Below are 13665 nucleotides of genomic sequence, written 5' to 3'. Positions count from 1 at the left end.
GGGGGATTTGCCCTCCTCGTGCGCGTCACCTCCAAGCGCCTCTCACATCGGGAAGAATACCGAGGGGGGGTGGGGGAGCGCGCTCCACCCCCCCCCCCCGGGGTATGACAGCGAGAGCGTGAGGCAAGGCTGGAGATGACGGCTGTCAGGTCGCGACGCACGGCCTCTCGTCACCGCGAGATGTTCCAACCGGCTCACCTCGTGTCGCAACCCTCGCGGACGCAGCGATGCAGAACAACAGAAATAACGCGCGCGCGCGTGTGGGTTTTTAGTTTGTTTGTTGGTAATGAGACGCCGCTGCTGTCTCCCGTGTTGTTGTTGCTGTTGTTGTTGTTGTTGTTTTTGCTGTTGTTGTTTTTGCTATTGTTGTTTTTCCGCGGCGGTCGTGGTGCCGTTTGGGGGCAAACAGGAGCCGGTTAGGCCACGTGGTTCATTCGCTCGCCTCTTCTTTGTTGTTGTTTGTTGTTGTTTGTCCCCCCATACCCACACCACACTACTCTTTGCGATTTACGTCACGGGGATCTGTGCAGATATGTCTGCAGCGATAGCCAGGCTGGGAGCTGAGATGGTTCTCTCTTGAAAGAGACAGAGAGAGAGAGGCGATCTGTTCACGTGTTGTTTCTATTTCACACGTTCTCTGGCTCTGTCTCTCGCTCGCTCAGCCATTGGGTGTTGCACAGTCGCAGCGGAACGAATTGGGGGGGGGGGGGTCGAGTGATCACAAAGCCACCGCCGCAACTTTGGTGGCCGTGCGGGGCCGAACTCAATAAGCGGCTCACGCCAGCAGCGGCAAGGCCGCAGTAGCCACGCCGCGGCGAAGACGCAAACAAGCCACACGCTCGGACGATATTCGCATCGGCCTTGAAACTGATCGGCCTGCACCAGAGGCGGCAGCCTTCTTCATGGCCAAGTCTCACCAACCGGTGTCGGGCCAGAGAGCAGCGCCAACAGGCGACCAGTGCAAGGACAATGCCACACGGATCAGAGCATTCATAGTTCGGGGTGAGCAGCGATGTCATGCCAGTATGAAAGTATGGCAAAAAATATAGGTTTGACCCTCTCTGGAAATGAAACGGGTGATAAGATGTGTTTCCTTGAAATAATGTATCCATTTGGTGTTTGAACATGGTAGAAAGGGTAAAAACCGACCCCTTATTTGTCATACTTTGACACTGGCAAAATGTCCCCATGGAATCTGAAACGTTCCCAAATGCCGCCACCGCCACCACCGCCACCACCAAACCCCGTTCACTTCACCAAAAGCTGCACCGACCGGCATTGGTGAAGTATGGTCAAACGAGTCAACGGATGGCATCGGTCGTTCGTAGCGAACGCCTAAAGCCACGGGGGGTGGTGGTGGTGGGGTGGATTTGATAACGCGTCTCCGCCAGCGTATTTCATCATCAAGCGAACGCGCGCGCGCACACGGCGAGAGAGATGGAGGTGGGTTCACTGCCAAATCACGTCCTTCTGCATTCCTCTCCGCGGTTGACGATGGCAGTCGGGGGAGGAGTGGGGGTAGGGCCACGTGTAACGCCAGGCACAAGGTGGGGGAGAGTGGGGGGGGGGGGTCTGGGGGCAATTCCGTCTGGTGTTTACCACCCACGTCAGCGACCCAGGTAAACTTTATGACACGCGCAGCGATGGGGGAGGAGGAACGAGTTCGGGGACATGCCCCATGAGATAGAAAAAAATTCCCAGATAAATAAATAAATGCAGCGACCAAAAGGGCTCGCAGATATATAAGGAGGCCGGCTGACCATGGGTGCTACACAAACTAGGAGCAGAGTCGACCTGTGCAGGACCACATCGCTCTCGAACAGCTACGCCTGGAACACAAACAACGTCTCGCACAATGAAGCTCAACTCTGTAAGTACCATCACCAGCGCCAGCACCACCATCACTAGCACCACCATCACCAGCACCATCACCACCGCCACCCATCACCACCAGCACCATCATCACCACCACCAACATTAACACCATCATCAGCACCAGCACCATCAGCACCACCACCAGCACCATCATCACCACCACCAACATTAACACCATCATCAGCACCAGCACCATCAGCACCACCACCAGCACCATTATCACCAGCACCATCACCAGCACCACCCCCACCACCACCACCACCGACTGCTGCCCTGGGGACTGGCAGTGTGGGCCGCGGGGGGTTCCTGCTCGGGGCGTCGTGTTGGGTGCGCGGACTCGCTCGTCAGCACCGCCCGTGTCGGCAGCGCTCTCCGATCTCGTCGGGGAGCCAAGGCCGAGGGGAATTGTGGTTGGCGCCTCGGCCCACCGACGTGGCTTGCAAGTTAGCAGCAGCAGCAGTAATAATAATTGGAATTTATAAAGCAGAAAATCGGCCGTGCTCAAGGGGTGAATGCGGGAACAGTTAAACATCAACCGAGGAAAGAGAAGTGAGAAAGACGCGGCAACGCTGCCCCCAAAACGAAGGCAAAACGCTCCCCCCCCACCCCCAAACTCGCGGTGGGAACAAGCGATGGAAGTCCGATGCCTCGCATTCTCAACAACAAAAATAACAACAAACAGCTGCCCCCTCCCTGCCCGAGCCACAGCGTCTCGTCCAGCGGCTGCGAATTCGTTGAATTCCCCGAGCGAGCGGTTCGCTTTTCCGCGTCTGTCGTAACCCCTTCGGGGGGGGGGGGGGGTGAGCGCGAGGCTCGCGGGCCCAGCTGGGGCTGCTTTGCATGTGACGACTCACGGGCGGTCGCACTGCCCCGGGGCAGCCGTCGGACCCTTTGAAAGGGAGGGAGCCGGGCAGGGGGTGGGGGTGGTGGGCGGCTGGCGATGACGCGCGACATGCAAAGCGAGCGGTGACGTCACCGGGGGTATAAACACAGTGACGGCAACAACAAGACGAACCGCAGGCGGGGCAGGGCAGCGAGTCGTGAGAATGCGCCGGTCGATGACGATGATGTTGATGTCGTCGTGAGTCTTTAAAGTTTGCTTTGGCGCGACTAGCAATGTTATCGGCCGCCTCTACGCACGTTGCGTTGGGAGGTTTTTGTTTGCGGCTCGCTCGCTCGCTGCGCTTGCCGTACCCCGGCGGCCTGAGTTTGACTCTCGGCCACGGCCAACGTTCGGTGGCAAGCGATGCCCTGACCGGTGCCACGGGCCCGGCACTTCGCCAACCGGCGCGGTGAAGCTGACGACAGCTCCACGATAACCCCACTCTTCATCTCGACCACCATCACCACCTCGTGTACAAGTTCATAATTGTCTTTCAAGCCCCTCGGAATACGGCGCAAAATAAATCTACACGAGATAAGATGGTCATTGAATAAGCCAAGGGCGCTTACAAAATGGTGCAAACGATTCGGCCAACAACAACGAAAACCCCCCCACAAAACTCGACTTGACAAAGATAAGACTTTACTCGGGGGGGGGGAAGTGCGATCCTTGAAAATGCAACGGCGCGAACCCCGTGGAACAACGTGACGAGCGCCGTCGCCTCTTCTCCTTTCACAGGCGAAGCTGTCCCTGGGGTTGCCGCTGCTCCTGCTGCTGGTGCTCGTCGTAGGCGACCTCCCGCGGGCATCCGCGGCTCCGAAAGGGAGGCAGCGGGACGGCAAGCGCGGCGGTGCCAGGGAACGGCAGCAGCAGCAGTGCCTGGAGGACAACTCGCCGCTCGTCCTCAAGATGATGAGGGACCTGACGGAGGGCGGCACCGGCACGCAACGCCGTTCGGGGCGGCACGCTCTCCACGGAGGTCACCACCTCGATCCCGTGGCCATCGCCAATGAACTCGACCGCCTGGGGAGTGCGACTCCGCGGCGTCATGCTCGACACAGCGGCGGCCCGGCGCAGGGCTGCCCCGTCTTCAACCGGGGGGCGCCGGCACACCGCGACGCGAGCGGGCGTGCCGAGGACGTCTCCAGCCGCTCCATCTCGCCGTGGTCGTACAGGTGAGGCGAGCGTGGCCACGCGTGTGCACACAAGCCACGCGTGCGACAACAATAACGACGACAAACGCAAATAACGTTCGCGGTGTCGGCTCTCCGCCTCGACAACGGCGGTAAGACTAACGGCGACGTTTCTGCCTCTCCCCCTCCTCCTTCCCGCTGTGGCAGGATCGTGGAGAACCCGGACCTGCTGCCATCACGCTACGCCGAGGCCCATTGCCTCTGCGACGGGTGCCTGGACCCGCGGAGCGGCCTCGAAACGACCGAAGTCAACTCGCACCTCGTGGAGCAGACGGTGCGCTTCCTGCGCCGCACGCCGTGCCCGCAACGGCCCGGCACGTACACCTACGCGCACGTGTACCTGCGCGTGCCCGTGGCCTGCGTGTGTGTGCGGCCCGCCTACTGGGGCTAGCGGGCGGCTTGCTACAGCGCGTCGACGTCACGGCGGCGGCGGTGGCACCGCGTTACCGACGTCGCACTCGGTTGCACCGAGTCGTCGTTCGGTCGACGCCGGCTCCCGCGAGGCTAAGCGTGCCAGCGTCGCGTCGCAGCTCGGCACGCCACGGTAAATGCGCAACTTATTTAATGTAAGAGATTCATAATGTATTCGTTTCCTCCGGCAGTTGGATTGGCACGAGGCGCTCGTTATTTCACAACGTGTGCACCAAAATCTACTTGAAATTTCATGGCCGCATTGCGGCAAAAGCGCTCGGTGCTAGAATGCAGCTCCGCTGCTCACGCTGCTTTGCTTCCCGCTGCACCCTGGCAACTCCTGCGCGTTGGCTGCGACCAACCGCAATGGCCGGCTTAGCTACCTGCCAGCGATGACCACGACTGTGACCCTCCGTGGCGGGGCGCGTCGGTTAAATGACCGACGCGCGAACTTGCGCGATTATTTATTGGCGCTGTTTTATTTAACGTTAACGTATGTTGTCGATGTATTTATTGACCTATTTATTTTATTTATATGCCCGTGGAAAAAAGACGGTTTCGGTAAATTATTTGACGGTGATTCGGTGCGCGCGTTAATTTATGTATTTTATTTATATATTTTATATCAATCTATTGGACTAAGTGGGGAGGGGAATCGGCGTGCGTATTGCACAGGGGAAAGGCACGTAGACTCAACAACGCAAATAGCTCTTGGCTGCCAGGTCGACTTTGGCCTCGTTGGTTATCGGCAGCAAAGCTCCCTCCCTCTCTCGGCTTAAATGTCGAACCTTGCTCGGGAGTGCAGAGATGGAAGTGCCGGCGTGGGTTCAAAGAGCAGAAAAAAAATATTTCGGTCAAAGGCCACCAACGACGTTGAGTCGCAGACAACTAAAAAAAAACTAAACTTTTTATTTTATTCCACCAGGTATGACCCACTACTGAGCCATCTGGTTCCTTTTCAGAAGAGGCCTGGCCACAAATGATAGCTCAATGAAGTGGGCTTATCACCATCACGTGGAAATATATAGCGGCACAGATGCTCTAAATGAGTGACTTCGATTCCAAATGTGGAGGGGAAAACTGGAGGGGCCCGGAGAGAGACACCGCAAACTCCAGGGTCGGGATCGAACCCACGGCCTCATGCATACCAGGCGACGTAGCTAACATCTCCTGCCTATCGTGGCCACTCACGGTTGTTGCCGCCGTTAGCGCACTGCCAAATAGAGAGGGGAAAAATGCCGCTTAATCCCCGGTAACAAAATCGCTGAGTTGGCAGCACTCGCCGCGCAAGCGGGGGTTTGATTTGGGTTGCGCGGGGCGTCAAGGCCTCGTGTCAGCCACGAGGCTCGCGGTTGCCACGCGGCAACCAACGACGCCTCGCGGTTGCCACGCGGCAACCAACGACGCCTCGCGGTTGCCACGCGGCAACCAACGACGCCTCACGGTTGCCACGCGGCAACCAACGACGCCTCGCGGTTGCCACGCGGCAACCAACGACGCCTCGCGGTTGCCACGCGGCAACCAACGACGCCTCGCGGTTGCCACGCGGCAACCAACGACGCCTCGCGGTTGCCACGCGGCAACCAACGACGCCTCACGGTTGCCACGCGGCAACCAACGACGCCTCGCGGTTGCCACGCGGCAACCAACGACGCCTCGCGGTTGCCACGCGGCAACCAACGATGGCTCGCGGTTGCCACGCGGCAACCAACGATGGCTCGCGGTTGCCACGCGGCAACCAACGACGCCTCGCGGTTGCCACGCGGCAACCAACGACGCCTCGCGGTTGCCACGCGGCAACCAACGACGCCTCGCGGTTGCCACGCGGCAACCAACGATGGCTCGCGGTTGCCACGCGGCAACCAACGATGGCTCGCGGTTGCCACGCTCTGGACCGTGGGAGGGCGGCCCCGCGCTAAGTGGTGGGGGGAGGGGGGGGCAGCCCGGCGGTGGTTCCCACGTGACCGCTGGTGCTGATCGAGGAGGGGGGGGGGGGCATGGGGGGGGGGGGTGATGCGCGCGATTATTTGGCCACCCCGATGGGCGATCAGTACCGCCTGGAGCATCTCGGAGGTGCGTGTCGTAGAGTTTGGCTCCTTTCGGAGCTATGCCGCAGGGGTTGGGAAGAGTCCCAACCCCTGAGAGGTGAGACCTGAAATGCCTTTGGCATTTATTACAAAAATAATTGTATGGTAATATGTTACCGCATATATATGTACACACACACACACACACGAGTGTGTTCGGGAACCGCATCGTCCACGATTACGGGAGCTTGAAGTGGGCCGGCAGTTTCGTGTTCCGCAGTGGTGGCTTTCATAGGGTGCTGCTGCTCGCTACGAGCAGCACTTGCCCCCAGCAGTCTGTCAGAGGCCACACGGGGGAGCACTTCCCTTGCGTGGCTTCATCGACCAGAGCTCAAACTGCGGGCTCATTCAGTTGAGCTGTCGAGCCCTTATCCGGCGCCCTACCTTATTGCGGACCAAATCGCACCTGATTAGTCACCCCGTGCCCTTATAAACCATCTCGACGTTTATCCTACAAAGTCCCATCGCGAGGGAGAAACGCAAACAAATAGATGAACGTGGATTTATTTATTTTTGCTCGATTTCCCCCGCACAAGAATTCGGATAAACCGTGCGGGTTTGACAGCTTTGAATTCGGAAACGTTTAATCGTGGTCGATGCGGTTCACGTGACATCCTACTATTGCGGTATTGAGTATCTCTTCTTTGAAGTGAGGCTGTCATTTGTGTATTTTATATTAAAACTGCGTTAAAACGAGATTTTTCGTGTTTGTGGAACGCGGACAAACGCCCATGTGGGCGGGTCTACAGGAGAGCTCGTTGATTTTGTTGTTGTTGTAAGCTTGCTGAAGCTTTTCGCGCGGTAACTTATTATTCGATATGAAGCGAGAACGTGAGACGTCTTGGCGAGACCGGCCGTCGTGATTTTTTTTACACGTTTTAAAAAAGAATGTTAATAAAAAAAGAAAAAAACATACTTTTTGTTTACCCTCCCGATGTTTGGAGCTGCTGCTGCTGCTTGGAATGAGCGCGTCAGGATTCGGACCCACAGAGACACAGAAACACACACGGACGAAGATCCCCCACGCATAGCCTCAACGGACTGCTGAGCCAAGTGCTGTTAGCGAGTGGCAGCACCTATGGAGGCCGGCACGTCCATCCCGGCCGCCTTTGTCTCCCCGAGTGGTGATATTTACACGTACTCATTTGAGGCCGAGTCGACCTAGGGGAGGCCCATCGACCTGCCCAGATATTCGTCACCGGTGTTGGTGGCCGTGAGCGGACATTTGAAACTTGGGTCGCCGGGTAGCGTAGCGCGGCGCACGCTAACCGCTGTGCCACCACTCATCCCCCCCCCCCCCCCCCGACTCTCTCACGCCGACAGCCCCCGGACACAAATCGAGCGCGCGAGCGATCAGAAATGGGCGACGAGGGTCGAGGATGGATCGATTGATTTCCATCTCTCGATGGATCGATCGCTTTCCATCTCTCGATGTATCGATCACTTTCCATCTCTCGATGGATCGATCGCTTTCCCTTCTCTCGATGGATCGATCGCTTTCCATCTCTCGATGGATCGATCGCTTTCCATCTCTCGATGGATCGATCACTTTCCATCTCTTGAGGGATTGATCGCTTTTGATCGATTGCTTTCCATCTCTCGATGGATCGATCACTCTCCATCTCTCAATGGATTGATCACTTTCCATCTCTCGATGTATCGATCGCTCTCCATCTCTCAATGGATCGATCGCTTTTGATCGATCGCTTTCCATCTCTCTCTCTCTCGGTCAACACCTGAAGTATGGTCGCGCGCACCACGTGCTGTCTGACCATACTTCACCGCTAATGGGAGGATTTGGAAGCGTTGTTTAGAACGTCTGGTCCCGGTTGAAGGGAGCGGGGTTTTTTGGTTTTTGTTTGTGACGAGTCAGAGGAAAACAGAGAATCCAGATGGAGAATCCGCGCGTGTGCGCTCACAGAATCCGACGATCACAGACGACGCCGCAGACCCACAAGCTACGCTGCCACCCCCTGACCGACTCTCATGAGTTTCACGTTCGCCCCATCCCCCTCTCCCGAGTGATGCACCAACCCCTTGCGAGAGTTGGGCGTGCGAGAGGAAAATGGGTGGCTGGGGGACATAACAGGATCAGAATCTCTATTTTATCCCGGAGAAATCCGACGAGCCACCAAGCTCTTTGTCCACTGAAGTCCAATACCCACATCTCCACGAGTCGACAAGGATCCAACAACTGGGATGATGTCCGTGGAAGTTGCCCGCGATACTGTGAGGTGGTTGATTTAATGGGGCACCACGGTGGTGAGATGTTCACTCCCTCGCCTGGTATGCAGGAGGTCGTGGGTTAGATCCCGACCTTGACGCCTGCTGCTGTATATTTGGAGTCTGCGTGTCTCTCTCATCATCATCACGGTGGCAAGGAGATGTTGACTACCTCGCCCGGTATACAGGAGGTCGTGGGTTCGATTCCGACCCTGATGCCTGCTGTATATTTGAAGTCTGCGTGTCCCTCTCTCATCATCATCACGGTGGCTAGGAGATGTTAACTACCTCGCCTGGTGTGCAGGAGGTCCTGGGTTAGATCCCGACCCTGACGCCTGCTGTGTATTTGGACTCTGCGTGTCTCTCTCCCCGTGGTCGCGTGGATTTTTGTCTCCGAGTCCCTCCGGGTTTCCCCTCCACATTTAAAAACTCGCGTTCAGACGTATTTCGGTTGTTTTGCAGCTCTGAATGTTCAAATGATGGTGCCATTTTGTTGAGCTATCATTTGTGGCCAGGTCACTTCTGAACAATTCAGTTGATGCCTCAGTGGGCTTTGTCTGGTTAGGATGGGGATGGTTTAGTTGTTGTATTTATTTATGTTTGTGTGTGGTTTGTTTACCTTTATTGGACTTTGCACTCATATCGTGTTTGTGTCACTGTTTGTTGTTGTGACGCTCTTACCCCGTGCCCCTACTGGACATCTGTTGATTAAAAAGCTTCATAGCTCATCGGATTCCTCCTGCAGTCTGTAAATATTCTGATTCCGGTTCGCTCACTGAACCTGAAATCCCAAAACAGATCACCGGGTTCTGTCGGATCTTCCGGACCGACGCTTGAAACAACGGCGAAAGTTTTTTTGTTTTCAATCCACCCAGACCCTCCACCACGTCCCTGCCTCGTGTCCAGCACGGGGCGCTTCCGCCTCGCTCCGAGATGCTCGTCGCGACGTGGAAGAGAATAATAGACTGATCATTTCTTTGTCAGTGGGCAAACGTACAAAATCAGCAGGGGATCAAATACTTTTTTCCCTCACTGTACATATGTAGAACACGAAGAACCAGTGGCATTTACATCTACAGAAAGTGTAAAACCAGTGGCATCTACATCTACAGAACGTGAAGAACCAGTGGCATCTCCTTCTGCAGAACATGAAGAACCAGTGGCATCTACATCTGCAGAACGTGAAGGACGAGTGGCATCTACATCTGTAGAACTTGAAAAACCAGTGACATCTGTAGAACGTAAAGAACCAGTGGCATCTACATCTGTAGAACTTGAAGAACCAGTGGCATCTACATCTGCAGAATGTAAAGAACCAGCCGCATCTTAATCTGCTGAACGTGAAGAACCAGTGGCATTTACATCTGCAGAACGTGAAGAACCAGTGGCATCTACATCTACAGAACATGAAGAACCAGTGGCATCTAAATCTGCACAACGTGAAGAACCAGTGGCATCTACATCTGCAGAACATGAAGAACCAGTGGCATATAAATCTGCAGAACATGAAGAACCGAAGGCATCACATCTATCGGAGATTATCTATCTTTTAAAGCCATTCCCCGTGTTTTAGTGTACATGCCAAACAACGTGTTTGGCATCATCTTAGGAGCCATCCATAAATGACGTCACGCGATTGTGAACGATTTTTTACCCCCCCCCTCGTCAAACGGCGTCACAAAAAATCAACCCCCCCTCAAACATGACGTCACAAAGATCTGCCCCCCGCCAATATAAAAAATGCTTCAAATCGCTTTAAACTGTTGTCATTGTAGTGCGTATTTAATGTGGCGATGTACTCTGATGTTGTAGGAGAAAATATTTATTAAAAAGAATATTCAATTAAGTAGAACGTGTTGTCTATATTTATTTAAAGTTGCGCATTTTGATGTGACGTCACATTTCTCAACCCCCCCCTAGGTGTGTGACGTCATTTATAGATGGTCTTTTAGCAGCACTGTGCACTGTGATCCAGATGATCCGAATTGTGAATTCCCGGCCTCAGCTAACATTAGTGGAAATTGATATCTCAACCAGTTAGTAAACCCTCGCCCCCCCCCGCCACAGCCTTCACCAACTCGCAGTGACAAACGTGGTGAAGTATGGCCATACGTCACCCCATGACCAGAGAGGTGTTTAGGAGGGAATCCTCGACTTACGAAGTTACAGAGATACGACCAAACCTCTCTCAAAGATCAGTTGCAGAGTTGTAAGTTCAACCGCCGCCCAATAGATGGCGCTGATGTCATCTGCAGAACATGAAGACGCAGTGGCGTCTACATCTGTAGAACGTGAAGAACCAGTGGCATCTACATCTGCAGAACGCGAAGAACCAGTGGCATCTACATCTGCAGAACATGAAGAACCAGTGGCATCTACATCTATAGAACATGAATAACCAGTGGCATCTTCATCTGTAGAACTTGAAGAGCCAGTGGCATCTACATCTGCAGAACATGAAGAACCAGTGGCATCTACATCTACAGAACATGAAGAACCAGTTGCATCTTCATCTGTAGAACTTGAAGAACCAGTGGCATTTACATCTGCAGAACGTAAAGAACCAGTGGCATCTACATCTGCAGAACGTGAAGAACCAGTGGTATCTACATCTGCTGAACGTGAAGTACCAGTGGCATCTACATCTGCAGAATGTAAAGAACCAGCTGCATCTTAATCTGAAGAACATGAAGAACCAGTGGCATGTAAATCTGCAGAACATGAATAACCGATGACATCACATCTATCGGAGATTATCTATCTTTTAAAGCCATTCCCCGTGTTTTCGTGTACATGCCATACAACGTGTTTGGTATCATCTTAGGGGCCGTCCATAAATGACGTCACGCGATTTTGGACGATTTTTGAACCCCCCCCCCCTCGTCACACGGCGTCACATAAAGTCAACCCCCCCTCAAATATGACGTCACAAAGATCTGCCCACACCCCAAAAAAGAATATAAAACATGCTTCAAATCGCTTTAAACTGTTGTCATTGTAGTGCGTATTTAATGTGGCGCTGTACTCTGATGTTGTAGGAGAAAATATTTATTAAAACGTATATTCAATTAAGTAGAACGTGTTGTCTATATTTATTTAAAGTTGCGCATTTTGATGTGACGTCACATTTCTCAACCCCCCCCCCCCCTAGGTGCGTGACGTCATTTATAGATGGTCTTTTAGCAGCACTGTGCACTGTGATCCGGATGATCCGAATCGTGAATTCCCGGCCTCGGCTAACATTAGTGACAATTTATATCTCAACCAGTTAGTAAACCCTCGCCCCCCCCCGCCAAAGCCTTCACCAACTTGCAGTGACAAACGTGGTGAAGTATGGCCATACGTCAGCCCATGACCAGAGAGGTGTTTAGGAGTGAATCCTCGACTTACGAAGTTACAGAGATACGACCAAACCTCTCTCAAAGATCAGTTGCAGAGTTGTAAGTTCAACCGCCACCCAATAGATGGCGCTGATGTCATCTGCAGAACATGAAGACGCAGTGGCGTCTACATCTGTAGAACGTGAAGAACCAGCGGCATCTACATCTGCAGAACGCGAAGAACCAGTGGAATCTACATCTGCAGAATATGAAGAACCAGTGGCATCTACATCTGTAGAACATGAAGAACCAGTGGCATTTACATCTGCAGAACGTAAAGAACCAGTGGCATTTACATCTGCAGAACGTAAAGAACCAGTGGCATCTACATCTGCAGAACGTGAAGAATCAGTGGTATCTACATCTGTAGAACATGAAGAACCAGTGGCATTTACATCTGCAGAACGTAAAGAACCAGTGGCATCTACATCTGTAGAACGTGAAGAACCAGTGGAATCTACATCTGCAGAATATGAAGAACCAGTGGCATCTACATCTGCAGAACATGAAGAACCAGTTGCATCTACATCTGTAGAATATGAAGAACCAGTGGCATCTACATCTGCAGAACATGAAGAACCAGTGGAATCTACATCTGCAGAATATGAAGAACCAGTGGCATCTACATCTGGAGAACATGAAGAACCGATGGCATCACATCTATCGGAGATTATCTATCTTTTAAAGCCATTCCCCGTGTTTTCGTGTACATGCCATACAACGTGTTTGGCATCATCTTATGTGCCGTCCATAAATGACGTCACGCGATTTTGGACGATTTTTGACCCCCCCCTCGTCACACGGCGTCACAAAAAGTAAAACCCCCCCTCAAATATGACGTCACAAAGATCTGCCCACCCCCCAAAAAAGAATATAAAACATGCTTCAAATCGCTTTAAACTGTTGTCATTGTAGTGCGTATTTAATGTGCCGCTACACTCTGATGTTGGAGGAGAAAACATTTATTAAAAATATATTTGATAAAGTAGAACGTGTTGTCTATATTTATTTAAAGTTGCGTATTTTTATGTGACGTCACATTTCTCACCCCCCCCCCCAGGGACGTGACGTCATTTATGGACAGCCCCTTAGCATCACTGTGCACTGTGATCTGGGTGATCCGAATCGTGAATTCCCGGCCTCGGCTAACATTAGTGACAATTGATATCTCAACCAGTTAGTAAACCCCCGCCCCCCCGCCTCAGCCTTCACCAACTCGCAGTGACAAACGTGGTGAAGTATGGCCATACGTCAGCCCATGACCAAGATGAGCACAGAGAGGTGTTTAGGATGTACTCCTCGACTTCCGAAGTTACAGAGATACGACCAAACCTCTCTCGAAGATCAGTTTCAGAGTTGTAAGTTCAACCGCCGCCCAATAGATGGCGCTGATGTCATCTGCATAACGTGAAGATCTAGTAGCGTCTACATATGTAGAACGTGAAGACGCAGTGGCGTCTACATCTGCAGAACGTGAAGATCCAGTGGCGTCTACATCTGAAGAACGTGAAGAACCAGTGGCATCTACATCTGCAGAACGTGAAGATCCAGTGGCGTCTACATATGAAGAACGTGAAGAACCAGTGGCATCTACATCTGCAGAACGTGAAGAA

At 53.2% G+C, this 13665-nt stretch overlaps 1 protein-coding gene across 1 annotated transcript; it reads left to right on the top strand.

Moving 5' to 3' along the window:
• The first annotated feature begins 1752 nt into the window (after positions 1 to 1752).
• On the top strand, positions 1753 to 6270 carry LOC133357992 (interleukin-17C-like). Its single transcript, XM_061576244.1, has 3 exons — positions 1753 to 1870; positions 3497 to 3933; positions 4099 to 6270. The coding sequence occupies exons 1-3, from the start codon at positions 1856 to 1858 to the stop codon at positions 4340 to 4342; spliced, it is 696 nt and encodes a 231-aa protein (XP_061432228.1). The 5' UTR covers positions 1753 to 1855; the 3' UTR covers positions 4343 to 6270.
• The last annotated feature ends 7395 nt before the right edge of the window (positions 6271 to 13665 follow it).

Source organism: Lethenteron reissneri, chromosome 60, assembly GCF_015708825.2.
Source record: "Lethenteron reissneri isolate LAM-NWPU_2019-01 chromosome 60, ASM1570882v1, whole genome shotgun sequence".
In the NCBI taxonomy this organism is placed as follows: domain Eukaryota; kingdom Metazoa; phylum Chordata; class Hyperoartia; order Petromyzontiformes; family Petromyzontidae; genus Lethenteron; species Lethenteron reissneri.
Note: the sequence above shows the minus strand (reverse complement) of the source record. Positions and strands in the feature narration are given on the sequence as shown.